The sequence below is a fragment of the Chondrus crispus genome, genomic scaffold, assembly GCF_000350225.1.
Source record: "Chondrus crispus Stackhouse genomic scaffold, scaffold_259, whole genome shotgun sequence".
NCBI lineage: Eukaryota > Rhodophyta > Florideophyceae > Gigartinales > Gigartinaceae > Chondrus > Chondrus crispus.
Window position 1 is genome coordinate 128,964 of NW_005179145.1, and position 14,274 is coordinate 143,237.

At 56.9% G+C, this 14,274-nt stretch overlaps 10 protein-coding genes; 3 read left to right on the forward strand and 7 right to left on the reverse strand.

The window, feature by feature from the left end:
- The first annotated feature begins 1,891 nt into the window (after nt 1-1,891).
- Nucleotides 1,892-2,659, forward strand: CHC_T00004921001 (hypothetical protein). XM_005716411.1 is given in 2 exon segments: nt 1,892-2,134; nt 2,135-2,659. The coding sequence occupies 1 exon segment, from the start codon at nt 1,892-1,894 to the stop codon at nt 2,132-2,134; it is 243 nt and encodes an 80-aa protein (XP_005716468.1). The 3' UTR covers nt 2,135-2,659.
- Nucleotides 2,660-4,103: 1,444 nt separating this feature from the next.
- CHC_T00004922001 (hypothetical protein) lies at nt 4,104-5,009 on the forward strand. Its single transcript, XM_005716412.1, has one exon. It carries the CDS (start codon nt 4,104-4,106, stop codon nt 5,007-5,009), a length of 906 nt encoding a protein of 301 aa, XP_005716469.1.
- Nucleotides 5,010-5,392: 383 nt separating this feature from the next.
- Nucleotides 5,393-5,626, reverse strand: CHC_T00004923001 (hypothetical protein). The gene has a single exon (XM_005716413.1). The coding sequence runs from the start codon at nt 5,624-5,626 to the stop codon at nt 5,393-5,395; it is 234 nt and encodes a 77-aa protein (XP_005716470.1).
- A 128-nt stretch (nt 5,627-5,754) lies between these two features.
- On the forward strand, nt 5,755-6,573 carry CHC_T00008291001 (Metallophosphoesterase). The gene has a single exon (XM_005716414.1). The coding sequence runs from the start codon at nt 5,755-5,757 to the stop codon at nt 6,571-6,573; it is 819 nt and encodes a 272-aa protein (XP_005716471.1).
- Nucleotides 6,574-6,648: 75 nt separating this feature from the next.
- CHC_T00004924001 (hypothetical protein) lies at nt 6,649-6,726 on the reverse strand. The gene has a single exon (XM_005716415.1). It carries the CDS (start codon nt 6,724-6,726, stop codon nt 6,649-6,651), a length of 78 nt encoding a protein of 25 aa, XP_005716472.1.
- Nucleotides 6,726-7,785, reverse strand: CHC_T00004925001 (hypothetical protein). XM_005716416.1 is given in 2 exon segments: nt 6,726-6,804; nt 6,805-7,785. The coding sequence occupies 1 exon segment, from the start codon at nt 7,783-7,785 to the stop codon at nt 6,805-6,807; it is 981 nt and encodes a 326-aa protein (XP_005716473.1). The 3' UTR covers nt 6,726-6,804.
- Nucleotides 7,786-8,119: 334 nt separating this feature from the next.
- Nucleotides 8,120-8,368, reverse strand: CHC_T00004926001 (hypothetical protein). Its single transcript, XM_005716417.1, has one exon. It carries the CDS (start codon nt 8,366-8,368, stop codon nt 8,120-8,122), a length of 249 nt encoding a protein of 82 aa, XP_005716474.1.
- A 293-nt stretch (nt 8,369-8,661) lies between these two features.
- Nucleotides 8,662-8,867, reverse strand: CHC_T00004927001 (hypothetical protein). XM_005716418.1 is given in 2 exon segments: nt 8,662-8,687; nt 8,688-8,867. 1 exon segment carries the CDS (start codon nt 8,865-8,867, stop codon nt 8,688-8,690), a length of 180 nt encoding a protein of 59 aa, XP_005716475.1. The 3' UTR covers nt 8,662-8,687.
- A 3,371-nt stretch (nt 8,868-12,238) lies between these two features.
- On the reverse strand, nt 12,239-12,532 carry CHC_T00004928001 (hypothetical protein). XM_005716419.1 is given in 2 exon segments: nt 12,239-12,346; nt 12,347-12,532. 1 exon segment carries the CDS (start codon nt 12,530-12,532, stop codon nt 12,347-12,349), a length of 186 nt encoding a protein of 61 aa, XP_005716476.1. The 3' UTR covers nt 12,239-12,346.
- Nucleotides 12,533-12,604: 72 nt separating this feature from the next.
- CHC_T00004929001 (hypothetical protein) lies at nt 12,605-13,810 on the reverse strand. The gene has a single exon (XM_005716420.1). The coding sequence runs from the start codon at nt 13,808-13,810 to the stop codon at nt 12,605-12,607; it is 1,206 nt and encodes a 401-aa protein (XP_005716477.1).
- Between the last annotated feature and the right edge of the window lie 464 nt (nt 13,811-14,274).

A 14,274-nucleotide genomic window follows, 5' to 3' on the forward strand; every position in this document is an offset into this window, starting at 1 on the left:
CAGGCCCAGACTTTTGGGGGGGGATGACCCGCCCGAACCCTTTTTTGGGTTTTGGGTTTTAAAGACCCTACGCCCCCCCCCCCCCCCCCCCACCTCTCCTCCCCTCCTACCAGCGCGTGGCCCAGCCATGCAAGCGGAGGAAGACTCCGAGGAGGAGTGGGCGCGCCGCGCGGATGCGGCGCTGCTTCTGGAGCAGCAATACAATGGGGCGCGCAGCCGGTCTGCGCCTGTGGCGACGCCGCCGCCGCGGCCTGCCATCTCGCCTCCGTCGCCGCCACCGGCGGCTGCGCTGGTGCGTGCGGGGGGCTCTGCGGGGCAGGCGGCGGACGCGGACCCGTTCGCGCTGGCGCTGTCACGGCGCGACGCCCAGATAGCCCGGCTGACGTCGGAGCGGGCGGGCGAGACGGCCAACTTCCGCAACCGCGTGCGCGCGCTGCAGAACCAGCTGCTGGCCGCGCGCAACGCCGCGTCGGCCGTGCAGGCCGCCGCGCTCGCGCCGCGCGTCGCGCAGCTGCAGGACGAGAAGGTCCGCCTCGCGGCCGAGCTCCGCGCCGCCCAGCGCGATGCCGTCGCTGCCGGGGAGAGGCTCGCGTTTGCGGAACACGAGCTCCGCGAGGCCAGGGATAGGGAGAAGCAGCACTTGGCCGCCATGAGGGGCGCCGCCAGAACGCCAGAGAAGGCCCTGGATGTTAGGGACTTTGGCATGCTGCCGGCCGGCGCACTCACGCCGGTCGCGGCGTCGCAGGCCGGCGGCACGCAGGGGCTCGATGTTGTGGAGGCGACCCAGGTCGGCGTCGGGAGGCGGCCGGCCACCGCCACGGGCGTCGAGATGACCAGGAGCACTGTACGCGCCCCCGTTCGCCGGATGAGGAGGCCCAGTACAGCTGGGGGGAGGCTGGGTAGTGGAATGGGGAACGCGGCAACCGCAGTTGCAATGCGTGCATCGGAGTTTGGAGGGACGCAACGGGCTGCACCGCAACGTCTGGGTGCGGGCAAGAGGCGTCTGGAACAGCGCGAGGACGAAGACGTGGCCATGACGCAGCCGCTCGCGAAAGACGCACCAGAGGCTGTCAGCCCTCACGACCAGCAGCACGGGTGGGGCGTGCGTCTGTCGGAGGCGACGTGGGAGTACGGCGCGCTGCGTGAGCGGTTGTTCAGCAGCGACATCGGCGACCGCCTGCTGGAGATCGCGACGACGCTGAAAGAGAAGCCACTGCGGGACGCGATTCTCCGCGCCATGGCGAGCGACGCCGAGTGGGGCGCGCTGCTGGAGCCCGTGGCGTCGCTGCAGGACGCCGGGCGCGGCGCCACGCTCGTGTCCGCAGAGTGTCTGGCGGAGCTGCTCACCTTCTCGGAAGACTGCCGACACCGGGTGGGGCGCGGCGAGACCAGCGTGCTGCGACGCACGGGCGCGTCGTTGGCACGCGCGACGCGCGACCGCGACGCAGGCGTGGCCGCCGTCTGCTTGCAGGTGCTTGTGGCGGGCGCGTGCGGGATCGGTGAGGTTGGCGCGGACGGGAGCGCGGACGCGCGACGCGAGGTCAGCTGTGAAGCAGCGCTGGACTGGATCCGAGGGCTGGCGGACGAGGATGGGGCGGCGGCGGGCGAGGCGAGGCGGGGGTCGGTTGCGTTGGTAGAGGCCGTGACTGGGCTGGTGCTCGAGGACGAGGAGGAGGTGGGCGAGTCGCAGGAAAGCGATGACGGAGGGTGGCGAGCAGCAGAGTGGATGTTTGTGGAAAAGGCGTACCTTTGCATGAGCGATGCGATCACGAACGGGGAGGCGGATGACTACACGCTGAAGCACGGGTGCGCGATGCTGGTGCGGGCGGGCGTGAACGCGCCATACGTTGTGGCGGAGCGGGGAGGGAGCGAGGCGGCCGCGAATGCGTTGATGCACGCGGTAAGGTTAAAAGACAATGGGTTTGCGACTGGAGTTGTGATTGCGTGCGCGCAGACGCTTTGTATGACGATTGCCGGGAGCGAGGGGCATGCAGGTATTGCGCCGCATACGCTGAATGTGCTCTTGGGCGTGATTGCGGGGATCGAGGGGGATGGGGCGGTCGCTAAGGAGTGCAGGCAAGTGACGAGGGCTTTGGCTAACATGAAGAACAGAATAAAGTGGGATGAAGGGTAGTGGGGATTTGGGAAATGAGAGACAAGGAGAAGGCTGTTGATGAGAGAGAGCGAATAGGAAACATGCGATGGGGAGTGGTAATGCACAAAATCGGTCACAGATGTGGGTCTCTTTTGCTGTATGAGGTGGTGGAAATTATCGGCTCCCTAGAGGGGTGAGGCGATGCAGTGTCCCTGAAGGATGCAAGTTGCGATGGAGTTGAGCAAACTCTCTGATGGGAGGCGATGTCATGCGAGTAGAGTGCTGCAGCGCGCCGCTGTGGCTTCTTGCCACTTGTCCCCCTGAAGAGTTGTACCTCGTTGATTCCGGTTCCGTAGAATCAGCCTAGTTGTCAGTGAGGCACTTCACAGTGTGTGAAGGACGTAGCTCGTCGAGTACGTTTGGGAAAGATGGTTGCAGGACTTGCCTTGTTTACCATACATAAAGGCGATGCGAATGCCCGTTTACGACGGTAAAGAAGGAAAAATTTCGGCACGGGGTTGATCCGTCCGCAGGGGGTGGATCAAAATGGACCAATTCTTCCCACATTTTGAGCCCTCCTCCAGTCCGCGCCATCCCTCCGCCACCGCAGGCACATGCCCAACTCACACACAATCCGTTTTCGGGAGCACCCGATTGCGCAGCCCCCTCTCACCCCCCGATGACTTCCAAACGCGAGCCGAAGCGCAAGCCCGGCCGCCAGCCGGGGCGCAACTCCCGCCAAGGCGGCGCCTCGTCCAACTTCCGCGCCTCGCTAGATGTCGTCGACCTCGCCGTGGCGCGCTCATCAGAGCTCAAGGCTCTTCGCGCGGCGGTGTCGACGATCAACGGCAACCGTCGTGTCTACCAGCAGCTCTCCTGGCACGCGCGCCGCCGCACCATGTCGCACTCCTCCCGCCGCATGCCCGTGCGCCTGCGCGTGGCACACGCGGCGCAGCTAGCCAAGCAGCGCCCGCCGGGGCAGGCGGAAAAGCCGCCGGGGCCGCGCGGCGCGGCGCGGCTGCGCAAGTACCGGAAGAAGGCCCGCTTCCTGGACGCCATACGAAAGCTCCGCGCGAAGAACCCCGCGTGGCTGGAGACGCACGTGTGGCACGCGAAACGCTTCAAGATGGGGGCCGTGGGCGGGAGGAAGGTCGCGCTTCATTGCAATGATAGGGGGTTTCGGTCAGCGTATAGGGCGACGGCGCATGCGAGCGTCGCGCATGACGCGAGCTATTTGGCCATGGTTGAGGTGCGGGCAGAGGAGAAGACCACACTGAAGGAGGTCGTTAGACGGCGCATGGGGTTCGAGGATGGGAGGAGGGCCACGACGGATCCGGTTACGGAGGGGACGAGGCGGGTTACCGATTTGATGGTGCGGGATGAGGATGGCACGCAGATTGCCCCGGTGGATGTTCTTTGGCGGCCGGTTGCTGAAGGGCAGCTCTGGATTTGGGTGCTGCCGGTGATGAAGGAAAGTATTGAGCAAACTTTCAGGAAACAGTTTCAGGGTGAAAGCGAGAATGCGTGCACTGTGTCGGAGGAATCCCATCCCCCGTTGTGCTTCACCTTGTTGGGCCCGCGTACCGGAATTGTGCTAGCTTCTGTGCTTTTGCCACAGGGCGACTACGCTCATGGGCTGAAGCTCATCACTCAAGTCAGATCTGCAGCATGCCTCCCTGCCGCGTGCGTCTACTCTGGTGCTGCGTCTGATCCGCGGCGGGCATTTCCGCCGAAGACGATGGGGAAACACAACAAGAACGTCAAAGTCATCACCGACGGATTCCACGATGCCTTCAGGAGCGTCGACGATTCGGAGCTTTGGGATGCCGAAAGGCGAAAGAAATGGAGGGATTATATTATTGACGGCGTTAAAGAAGTACCAGGTGGAGGGCCCGTGCAGATACCCTTTCTACTGATCCAGAAAAACTTGAACGAAGAACACGGTTTTGCTAGTGGGTGGGATCTTGTCATTCCGGGGGGTTGGGGCATGGCATTTTGGGCATCCTTGATGTTTTCAAACGGCAACAGAGCAATTGGACAGGAGGAGCTGCGGTTGCTTCGCCTCGAAGCCAACCAACCAATCTTTCCAGAGGACTTTGCTGATACTATCAGTGGGAGCATGGCCTTGCGCGAGGACGAGAAGAACCTTATGGCAGCATACCTTCGAAGGCCAAAGTCGAAGCGCGTCAACTACACACTAAATCGCATCGACTCCCCCATGTACCCCGCCCTTGCAAAGGTTGCGGAACAGGAGTGGAGGCGAGTGACAGAGGACAAGGATTCTACGCGGCCTATGAAGAGACCACGATCGGAGAGAAGCGCAGAAGACGTGAAGGAGGATTTGGTAAGGGATGCGGACATTGAAATCATTCGGAGCCAGCGAGAGCTGAGGACATGCCTTGGTAATGCATTTCTGTCTTGCTGTCCAACATTGCGGCGGCGTGGTTCCGGTCGTCCACAAAAAATGGTGGCTCAACTCCCCGACTCATTGAGTGAGAATACTATGGTCTTGAACAGCAAAAGGTTCACGCGAGTGGTTCTGTACGCTCCGGGGAAGGGATCACCCATGAAGAATGCAATCATTTGTGAAGCAGATCCCTCTGATTTGATAGCGATGCGTGAGAAGAACGGGAATGCCTACACGGGATTCCGAGAATCAAAAGCGAAGCGCGGCGATTCTGCGCCAGCGAGGGACGTTATCGGGTATGTAACGATTGGTGGTTTCTCGCTAACTCGCGGGAGCGGCATTGGCAACGGGGTTGTTTCCGTCAACTCTCTTCGACGACTTGTTGGGAAAGGGGCAGTCATCCCTAACGGGCGACGGAAGGGCGTGGAGACCGGGGGCATTATAGTCCTGTTTCGGAATGTGAGTTCGCTTCATTATCGCCCTGCGTTGATTAGAGTTGTTCCATGAGTCTAGCTCTGCGGACTCACGTGCGTTGGACACACAACTCATGAAACTCAGGTGAGTTGGAATCTGTGAGCTGAGATACTTGTAGATGTGGAACCTGTCCGTCCAATCTGCTGACGAGGACTGTCAGATTTGGATGCAACAATATTTCCTAATGAATGCACTGTACAGTACTGTGCTGTGTGCCTATAGAAGGGCATCCCTCAGGGGACCGGTAACGCATGGATGGATCCATATCGATACTCGTATAAAGGCTGCGAGCTGAGAAACGACGCCGACATTGGCTCAACGCATCACTGCGACCACTGTGAGAACCGATCTACCGTGTTGGAAGTGATAGCTCCCTCTATTGTTTTGGGCGGACACCTTCTTCCAGCTGTATGAGATCAACGTGCATGACCTGAGCTGTCTCTCTTCCACCGACGAAACCTTTCCCGACAGGCAGAGCAAGGGGAGTCTTGGTGTCTCTCATCGAGGCAAAGGCGACACACCATGAGGTCTATATCAAACTGCCATGGCATTGGAGTCTGCGAGGAAGCAGAATCGCTGACCCCGTCCATCATGTCACCGCATCGGAGGAATGATAGAGACAAAGTCCTTCTCGGAATCTTCACAGACATTCAATACGCTGACAAAGATAGCGCCATGATTGGAGTAAGTTAGCCATTCGCCTAGCGATGACTATTAGGCGCACTTTACACTCCAGCATGTTCTCACCGATGATATTTCTTTCAACTTTGTGTATACCATGCTCTTCCCGCAGAACAAACGACGCCACTACCGTGCGGCCCTCACCAAAACCGAACGGGCGGTAGCAAGCTTCAACGAAAGCGACGCCCTTGCCGTCGTCCATCTCGGGGATATCATCGACGGCGTGAAAGAGTGCGGCATAGTCTCTACAGAGCGCACATACAAGGACCTGAGGCGGGTTCTGTCAGTGCTCTCGCACCTGCGCAAACCACTATTGCACGTACTTGGTAACCACTGCGTGCTCCTGGAGCGCGAGTCTCTCCTGACCACGCTCAAGATTGAGAAGCCCGGCTACTACTACCGCAACCTGTCGTCGATGTGGCGGTTGATCGTGATCGACACGGTGGACGTGTCACTAAATCGCGACCGCAGACATCCGCACTTTGCTGAGGCGCGCGACTACCTGCAGGCGCACCGTGGCGAGCCACACGCGAAGCTATGGAACGGAGGGCTGGGCGCAAAGCAGACGCGTTGGCTCGAGCAGATACTGGCGCGCACGGCAGCGGACGGGCGCTTCGCCGTGGTGTGCGGGCACATCCCAATCGTCGAGGAGGCCAGCGAGAGCGAAGGCGTGATTTATGGCCACAAGGAGGTGGAGAAAGTGCTAGCGGCACATGGTTGTGTCAAGGCGTACTTTTCCGGGCACCACCATGCAGGGGGTTATGCGCATAAAGGTGGAATTCATCATGTCACGTTCGAGGGCATCATAGACGCTGATGATGATAATGGGGCTTTCGCGCTGGTGGAATTACGGAAGGATAAGATTGTTGTGAGGGGTAGGGGTACCATGACGTCTCGCGCGCTCCAGATTGGGTAGGGGTTGTAGCCGGCAGCTAGGATGTACCACACGTCGGAAAGGGATGTGTGGGGTTGCGTATCTGCAGACATGACGTCAAGGGCTGTCGCAAGTTCGACTGAGCTTGTTCAAGTTGCGCCAGTGGAGGAGAAAGCTTTGAGAAAAGGCACACATGCAGTGGTACAACTTGTTGATTGGGCGATGTGCCGATAAAAGTCTGTGGATCAGCATAGCGCATTCCGCCTCGTCAGCTCACGTCTCTAAACAAGCCAAGACGTGCTGGTACACCTTCTTCTCCTCCTCATGCAATTTTCCAATAAGTTCTTGCGCCGCCTTCGAAACGCCCTCCCGTACCTCTTTATACTCCTGTACCTTCCTCTCTGCCGCTTCCCTCACAACTCGCCTGGCCTTGTCCTCCTCCTCCCCCTCCAACGGCTTTCTCATTGACTCTTCTCCCCCCTTCAGCAGCCGCCCAACGCTCTCCTTCCTTGCCACCATTACTCTGGCCACGCCGAGCGCTCTCTCTGCACTCTCGTTCGACGCGTCGACCGTCAGAGGCACGATCCACCCCTGCTCCCCTTCCAACTCCTCCACTGTCATGTTCACCTTTCCCAGCACCACATTTGCCTTGAACTTGGCCAGAGCCATTTCCTTCGTCAGCCGCAAGTCCAACGCCACCTTGTCGTATTCATTGTCCGTCTGCACAAACCCCGAATACAACAAAAGCTCTACGTTGGGGCGCTCTCCGTACGACATTGTGATCGCCTCTCCTTCTTCAAAGTCCCGCATCGCCTTGCTTTCTACTACCACCTCCCCGTCCGCGGACAACCCCACCGCCGTTGTCGCCGGGCCCGGGCTGTGGTTGCACATGTCCCAAACGGGCACCAGCGCGCATTGCGTCCCTTTACCCGCGGGAATCTGGTTCTGTCTCGTCATCGCCACGGCCGTTGCCCACACGTAGTTGTCCCACGATAGCAGCGACGCGGGCAGGCCTGGAATCTTGTTTCTGTGCAGCAGCGAATAGATGTGCGTGTAATCCCTGGCCGTGGCGCGCAACGTCTTGATGGCAGCCTCCGCCGCGCGCGAGGGAGCGAGTGCGAGCAAGTCGTCGGGGGAGAAGGCGCAGAGCGGGATGGAGAAGGAGGCGGGGAGGGCGTTAATGTACGGCGCGAAGCGCGATGAGGGCGCGGCGGATTCGAGGAGAAGTTGCAGCACGAGGGTGAGTGAGGGCATGGCGGCGACCGCTGGGGCCGACTTGAGCAGTAGGCTCAGGGGGGAGCCCGCGGAGCGATCGGGAGCGAGGATGAGGGCGTCGGAGACGCATATAAAAAGTTGATGTTTTGGGATGCGGCGGGTCGCGAAGAGCGTGGCATTGTCATGGTGCGAGTCGAGGAAGCCCAGGCGAAAAGGCGAGGTGGCGGGGTCTAGGCCGTGTTCGGACAGCCAGGCGGTGAAGGTCGCGAGGGTAGAGGGGGTGCGCGTGGGGATGATGGAGGTGTAGTACGGGGATGCTGTTTGGAGACGCTGTATTTGGGAAAGGAGTGTGTGCAGTTCGTTGAGAGGAGGATTAGGGGAGGACCAGAGAGGATCCTCGACCAGGTTTCGGAGAGCGGTGAGCACGGATAGGATAGCCGGGGGAGGCTTCGGGAGCTTTTGGCGATGTTTGGCCGGCGGCATGGAGGGGGAGTCGCGGTGAGCTGAACGATTGCGAGTACAGTACGAGATCACAGACAAATATACCTTGGAGAAGGAGGTTGAGATTGGTGGACGGGATTGAAGTGACGGGGATGAGCAAAGGGCAGGTTCGGTGTTTCATTGACGAAGGTGGAGAGGAAGGTCGTGTATTTTTTCGGGGGCGTTTGCCGCGGAGGAGGAGCTGCAGTTTTATTAATAGACGTACACCTTCTGTCGGCTGTAAATGTTCACAGGTATGGACGTGTCTCACCCAAAATGTGGTGAGCGCTCCTCCTCCTCTTCCTCCTCTTGTCCTGCGACTCTCTCATGTCGTAGCTCGGCCCGTCCGCGATTGAGCTTGCCTCTTTTCACGCAACCGGTACGTTGGGTACCCAAGGGTAGAAGTTGTGCTACAGTACCAAGACGAATAGCGGCTTTTCGACTCGGAAGGGACCAAGGCTTTACTTTGGTAATATCAACAAGAGTCTTCTACAAACGACATGGAATCGCATAACCGGCCTGTGCTTGCCAAATAGAGCTGACTCGTCGCCCGCTTCGCCCCCCGACCTAAGTTGGGACCTGTATCTAGTATACAAAACCAAGATGCCAACGGCAACTAATCTGAAACTGCAAAATAACATTTGGCCTTAAAGTGGCAGCGGAGCTCACTTGCCCGACCTTGAGGCGGACGGGCGAGTGATGACATACTCTTCGAGATGGCCGCTCGACTTCTTGAGGCCGGTGCCGATGTACGACTCCTCGTCTACTGGCGGGAGCTTTGTCTTTCTCGACCGCGACGACGTGTTTCCGGCCTTGTCCTTGCCTCTTGTAGTCTTCTTGGTGAGTCCGAGAACCATGATAACGAATGGTTCTGGGGTTGGGTTTGTGTGAGAAAGTTGGCGTTGAAGGTGAACCGGGGCGCGTGTTTCCCGTCACGACCGCGAGCAAGCGCACCGACTCCCTTTAAAGCGGCACAGCAGGCACACGCGCTCCTCCAGAGATGCCGGCATTCGAACGAAGGGGGCCCAGTGTCTTGCCACTGTCTTGAGGAGCGAAGGCTTGCACATGTGGCAATGCGCTGAAGGATATAAAGAGCCCTCTCCGAAACGCGATTTGTGCGTCGATATGACCCTTGAGAGAGAACTCAAAAGCAAACTGATTTACGCACATGGCCCTTCACCCCATTACACCTGAGCTGTACTCACCACTCGAAAGGCACCGCACTAGCGGACACATGAAGTAATCTTCGCTTCACACGTTTGTCGTCCGCGCCGATGCTTACCACTGCCACGGTGGCACAACATCAAGGCCTGCCTACCGCCCTTTTGGAATGCACAACGCCCAAGCCGCCACACACGCGGGCGCCCTATGCGAAGAATGGTTGTTATTCAGTGGTTCAAGGGGTTCAAGTTCAAAAAAAAATCCCAAAAAAAAAATACCTTTCAGGTGGTTCAAGGGTGTCGTGCATGTGTCAAAGTGCACATCCTCTATTCGCGCCTGTATCCGCCAGTGGTCTCATTGGTTGCCAACCCTCTGTCCTCCCTAACCGGATTAGGGCTATGATCTTCCGTTATGATAACCCATACCGTATTCTCGCATACCTTGCGACCCCGCTCCCTGCACGTTATTTCATGCTGACGTTTTCACGCAGACATCCTCTTGCAGGCCATCTTCTTGCAGACATCTTCGTGCAGACATATTATCGCACTTGCTCTTCCTGATCCGCCCCACCATCCCCCCGCGTGGCACCTTATCAATGTCCGGCTCGACTTTCTTGGCCCCCAGAGCCCGCTCTACTGCGCCTAAAGCGCCACTTTTTTTGATCCACGCGCGCACTGCCATGGCACGCGTCGAGCCACGTTGCCAATGCTACGCAACTACTCTCCGGCAACTCTCTCTCGCAACCCCACTCCGCTTGTCCCCATTCTTCTCAATCCGCTTGCTGCTTCCCGAAGACCGACGAGGACGAAAACCAATCCCTACACTAGAGCACTCTGCCCGCCTCTTTTCGTCGCATAAATCCTTTCATGCTGCCCTTTTCTCCTCTTGTTGCCGTCTCTGGACCGCATTTGACACGCATGTCTCACTAGTTTCTCGCCATATCGCCATAACTTTACGTTCAAATAGACAACACAACGTGCGCAGAACAAGTATAAAACTTCTTCTTACTAGCACATTTCTTGAGCCGCTAATAAAGCCATATACATACAATCCCTTCCTGGACCTTCTCGTATCGACCAAAGAACAGTGCATTTATCTAGTTTAGCAACGAAGACATACATTCAGGGTTGCCGATGTAATCCTTGCTATGAACGCGAAGTACATACAAGACAGGGAGGTGTAAACAATGCTGTAGCAATGGGTTGGCGTTGTTTTGAGGTTTTGTTATTCTGGTTGACTCGAAACACTCATGCACATCGTCCCTTCGTTCCGGCATAGCCGAAAACTCGCCGAGAGTCTTAAAAGTTTTGGCAGGTCATGATGGCCTGAGGCTCTCAATTTGGACATATGTTAGAGCTGCACAAAGCAAAATGTCACAACTGAAAACAACCTCTATCTGAGTATATCATTCCATGCATTATCAAGATGAACAGCGTTATCCCGCGCTTAAAATCAAATCCATCCGCCAGTCCTGCACTAGGATGGAAACAAGCAAAATTTCAAGTATACGTGCCCAGATCAATTCCGGTGACAGGGCACTAAACTGCCTACCTCACAGAGCTTTGCACCGTCAAACACCCTGGAAAGCGTAATCGAAGCATTGCTATTGCGCATGTTTGGGCACACCATATTGGTCCTTCTCTCTTAGGTCTGCGCCATATTGCGGTTTGCGCATTCAACAAGACTCGAGTATCGCGATCTCTGCGCAGAATGTGACGAACAAGCGACTCGTCAGAAAACGCTCACCATTGAAGCTAAATTGGTTTACAGCTGCTTGTCTTGCTCTACGCAGGGGTAAAGACAAGCAGCTGTAAAATACTTTAGCCTAGAAAAGATGCCATCGATCTGTCGAAGTAGTGTACAGTGCTGAGAGGTAGGTACCGCATGACGATGGAAGCGAGCCAATTGAACAACTGATTTGGCTTGCATCGCTCTGTAATCTGCGCACAGCAAAAATTAACTACAATATTAGTCTAGATTGCTTCTAGCAGCGGACACCTTTGAAACAAAAAATTTTGCACATGAACCTAACCTGATTAGGTGCGCACTTGAAGACCTGAAAAAGTGAAAGTGCAGCTTGCTATTTGCCATTCATCGAGTGCCCATCAACTGTTGTGATCAGTTGTACCTCTCCCCGCGCCGTGGCCGTGTAGATCTACACTTGGCGGTAAATTTATATCTCACTTGTATCTCCCGCGCCTAGTAAAATTTCGCCACCTATTTCTACATTGCCAGCTTGTCGCGCCCTACTACGACGGCACTACAGCACGGATTTACCTACGTAGGATAGGAAGAGATTACTTGTCATCTTGTCTCCACAGTTGCTCCTGCACAAGGTAGAAAGACAACGGACGCAATCGGAGGGCTGTGTCGCAAGCGAATTTCGAACCAAAGTTGATGACCAGTACACAACACAGTACCTACACGGTCCATCTCTCTCCTCACGTCATTCGCTCGTTCTTCACCATCCCGCGCTCTCTCATTTGCCCATGCGCCATCCGCGCCAACGGGAATTGTGGTGTTGTTTCCTTGGGAGCATCTCCCGATTCTACGAAAATTTATTTCGTACAAGAAACCAGGGCCGGGCCAGTCACTATCATCACTGTACGACAATCCCAGCGCGACCCTCGGTGCAAATTATAACGGAATCGTCTTTCGCATGCCATGCCAAAACTTGCTTCCTCTACGACGCCGTGCCTTACCGACGAGATGACCACTGTTTCATCTTACATCAAATGCGAGGGCACTTCAAATGCCTCGGTGCACCGTCGTCGACGAAAATTCTGCCCTTTTGGCGACATCACGTTGTCACTAGCTTACTTGCATCGCGGTCGGTCGGCGCAGTTCACAGAGAGAATATCTCTTGGTCTTAGTCTGTTTACTTTTTTTTTCGTCTTTTGTTAGCGATTAGAACACTCTCTAAACTTGTAGAGCTGTTGCCCTCGTCGTGCCGTAATTGTCAAACCAGTCGTGTTCCAGAGCACGACCATTCCTTTCTTGTCTTGAAAGTTGCCGTGATTGACTGTTGTGGGTCAGTGTTATGGCAGTGACAACCTTTGCGGATCTCAAATGTACAGTTAGCAGAAAAGTAGTCGGGTACAGTTTTCTTGAATTTTTTTAGTCGTCTTTTCTTAATTCGAGTCATCACCACCTTTCATGAGGGGATCTTCATCCAGTTATCCGTCACAATGACTCAAATTCGCATCACCACGGCCTGTCATTCTTCACCAATTTGATTAGTGATTTGTAGCAGATGATTTGGAACCTGCATTTCAGGCACCGACATCAAGTCTGTAGCTCCGACGACGCCGTGGTCCTCATTGTCATGGTGGCCACCGTGCGTCCCGAGATGCTGAGTTGTGTGGGCTGTCGAGTGCATTCCATGAATGTCATGGAGCCGCGACGCAGATGACACAACGCTCGTGGGATGATGGTGCAAACCATGCGAGTTTGATAAGCCCGGGTGCGTAGTGTTGCTCGAGCCATAGTGCTGTTGTGAAGCTACACTTGGTTGCGGCCGCTGTTGTAGGGCATTAGTCAGGCGCTTCATGTCGCCCGCGGCCAGCTCCTTTTGCTCCTTTGTGACGGGTATCTTTCGGCGTGGGATGGGCCCATCTGCATATTCCGTGGGCGCAAACTTGCTAAAATCGTAGGCTGGATCGTTGGGATGAAACAAGGCTGCGTAGCGCGCCATGTCCCTTTCCATCTCGGCCTTCTTTTTTCGTCGAATCCCATACACAGAGCAGTAGGCGCGTAGCTGGTTGCGGTTGTACGCCTTGATGTCGCTAAACGTGAGGCTTTCAATCGGCTTGATCTTCTCAGTCTTCAGCCTGTTAATTTTAGTATCCGGCAACTGCTCCAAGATCTTAAACTGAATGCCATCAGCCTCGTACGTTGGGACGGAATGCGACAGGCCGGTGGGGTCTGAATGGGCAGCCAGGGTCTGCGCGGCATGCGACTGCGCGGCCATCATCATGGTCTGGGCATCATCGCCCAAGATGGCGCCATAAGGCGAGGTGCGAGGCTTGCGCAACTGCCTCCTCTTCTTATCGATGGCACCCGAGAGGAGAGCCGGGGAGCCAAAATGGTTGGAGAGATGACTATTGCTAAGCGATTGGGTGTGCGGGTCCTGTGTTGCGTGGATGAGGTTTGAAAACGGGGGCATGGGGATGCTGGAAAACGAATGCAGGCCCGGGATGGGATTGACGGAGGGCATGGTAGTCTGCATACCCGCCAGGGAGGTGGCAGTCGGGTGCATACCTGGAATAGAGTTGAGCCCCGGGTAGGGTTGGTGCGTGGGTATGGCGGAGGTAATTGCGGACATTGCGGGCGGGATGTGCATGGAGAAGGGCGGGGAAGGTTGGGGTTGGGAGGTCGGGTACCCCCCGCGGTTGAGATGCATGGAGCCTTGGCCGCCTGCCATTGCTGAAAAGCACAAGGTGGGCAGGGTCGGGAAGGCGGGGGCGGGAGCGGGAGCTAGGCGGTGCTCTTGGAGCGTGCAAGTGGGTCAGAGGGCAGTTCCAAAAGGCGAGGTCGGAGGGTTGGGCAAGTGGTCGAGCCCCAGAAAAAGAGGATCGGGTTTCTCGCGGCGGGTCCCGGGCGGCGGGTTGACGTTGTTCGATAGATGAGGGGGATGTACGAGGGTGGGCTCGGGTTGGGAGGAAGGGGGGACAAAAGAGTAAGGGCGGGCGAAACGCGGGGTGAGAAGGGTTGTCCTTTATGACGGGCGGGATGCCGGACAGAGGGGATGCGGAGGGCAAAAGTGGTGGGAGTGCGGGCAGGGGACGGGACGCGAGCGGTGTTAGTGCGGAAGAAGAGCGCGGGGGCGAGGTGTGAGGGGGCCAACGTTGAGGGGTGTTGCGTGCAGACGTTGAATGGAAAGAAATT

Coding starts and splice junctions, on each gene's coding strand:
- CHC_T00008291001 (XM_005716414.1), top strand. CDS start 5,755: ATGCTCTTCCCGCAGAACAAACGACGCCACTACCGTGCGGCCCTCACC.
- CHC_T00004921001 (XM_005716411.1), top strand. CDS start 1,892: ATGCACGCGGTAAGGTTAAAAGACAATGGGTTTGCGACTGGAGTTGTG.
- CHC_T00004929001 (XM_005716420.1), bottom strand. CDS start 13,810: ATGGCAGGCGGCCAAGGCTCCATGCATCTCAACCGCGGGGGGTACCCG.
- CHC_T00004923001 (XM_005716413.1), bottom strand. CDS start 5,626: ATGTCTGTGAAGATTCCGAGAAGGACTTTGTCTCTATCATTCCTCCGA.
- CHC_T00004928001 (XM_005716419.1), bottom strand. CDS start 12,532: ATGACTCGAATTAAGAAAAGACGACTAAAAAAATTCAAGAAAACTGTA.
- CHC_T00004927001 (XM_005716418.1), bottom strand. CDS start 8,867: ATGTTATTTTGCAGTTTCAGATTAGTTGCCGTTGGCATCTTGGTTTTG.
- CHC_T00004926001 (XM_005716417.1), bottom strand. CDS start 8,368: ATGAAACACCGAACCTGCCCTTTGCTCATCCCCGTCACTTCAATCCCG.
- CHC_T00004924001 (XM_005716415.1), bottom strand. CDS start 6,726: ATGTGTGCCTTTTCTCAAAGCTTTCTCCTCCACTGGCGCAACTTGAAC.
- CHC_T00004925001 (XM_005716416.1), bottom strand. CDS start 7,785: ATGCCCTCACTCACCCTCGTGCTGCAACTTCTCCTCGAATCCGCCGCG.
- CHC_T00004922001 (XM_005716412.1), top strand. CDS start 4,104: ATGTTTTCAAACGGCAACAGAGCAATTGGACAGGAGGAGCTGCGGTTG.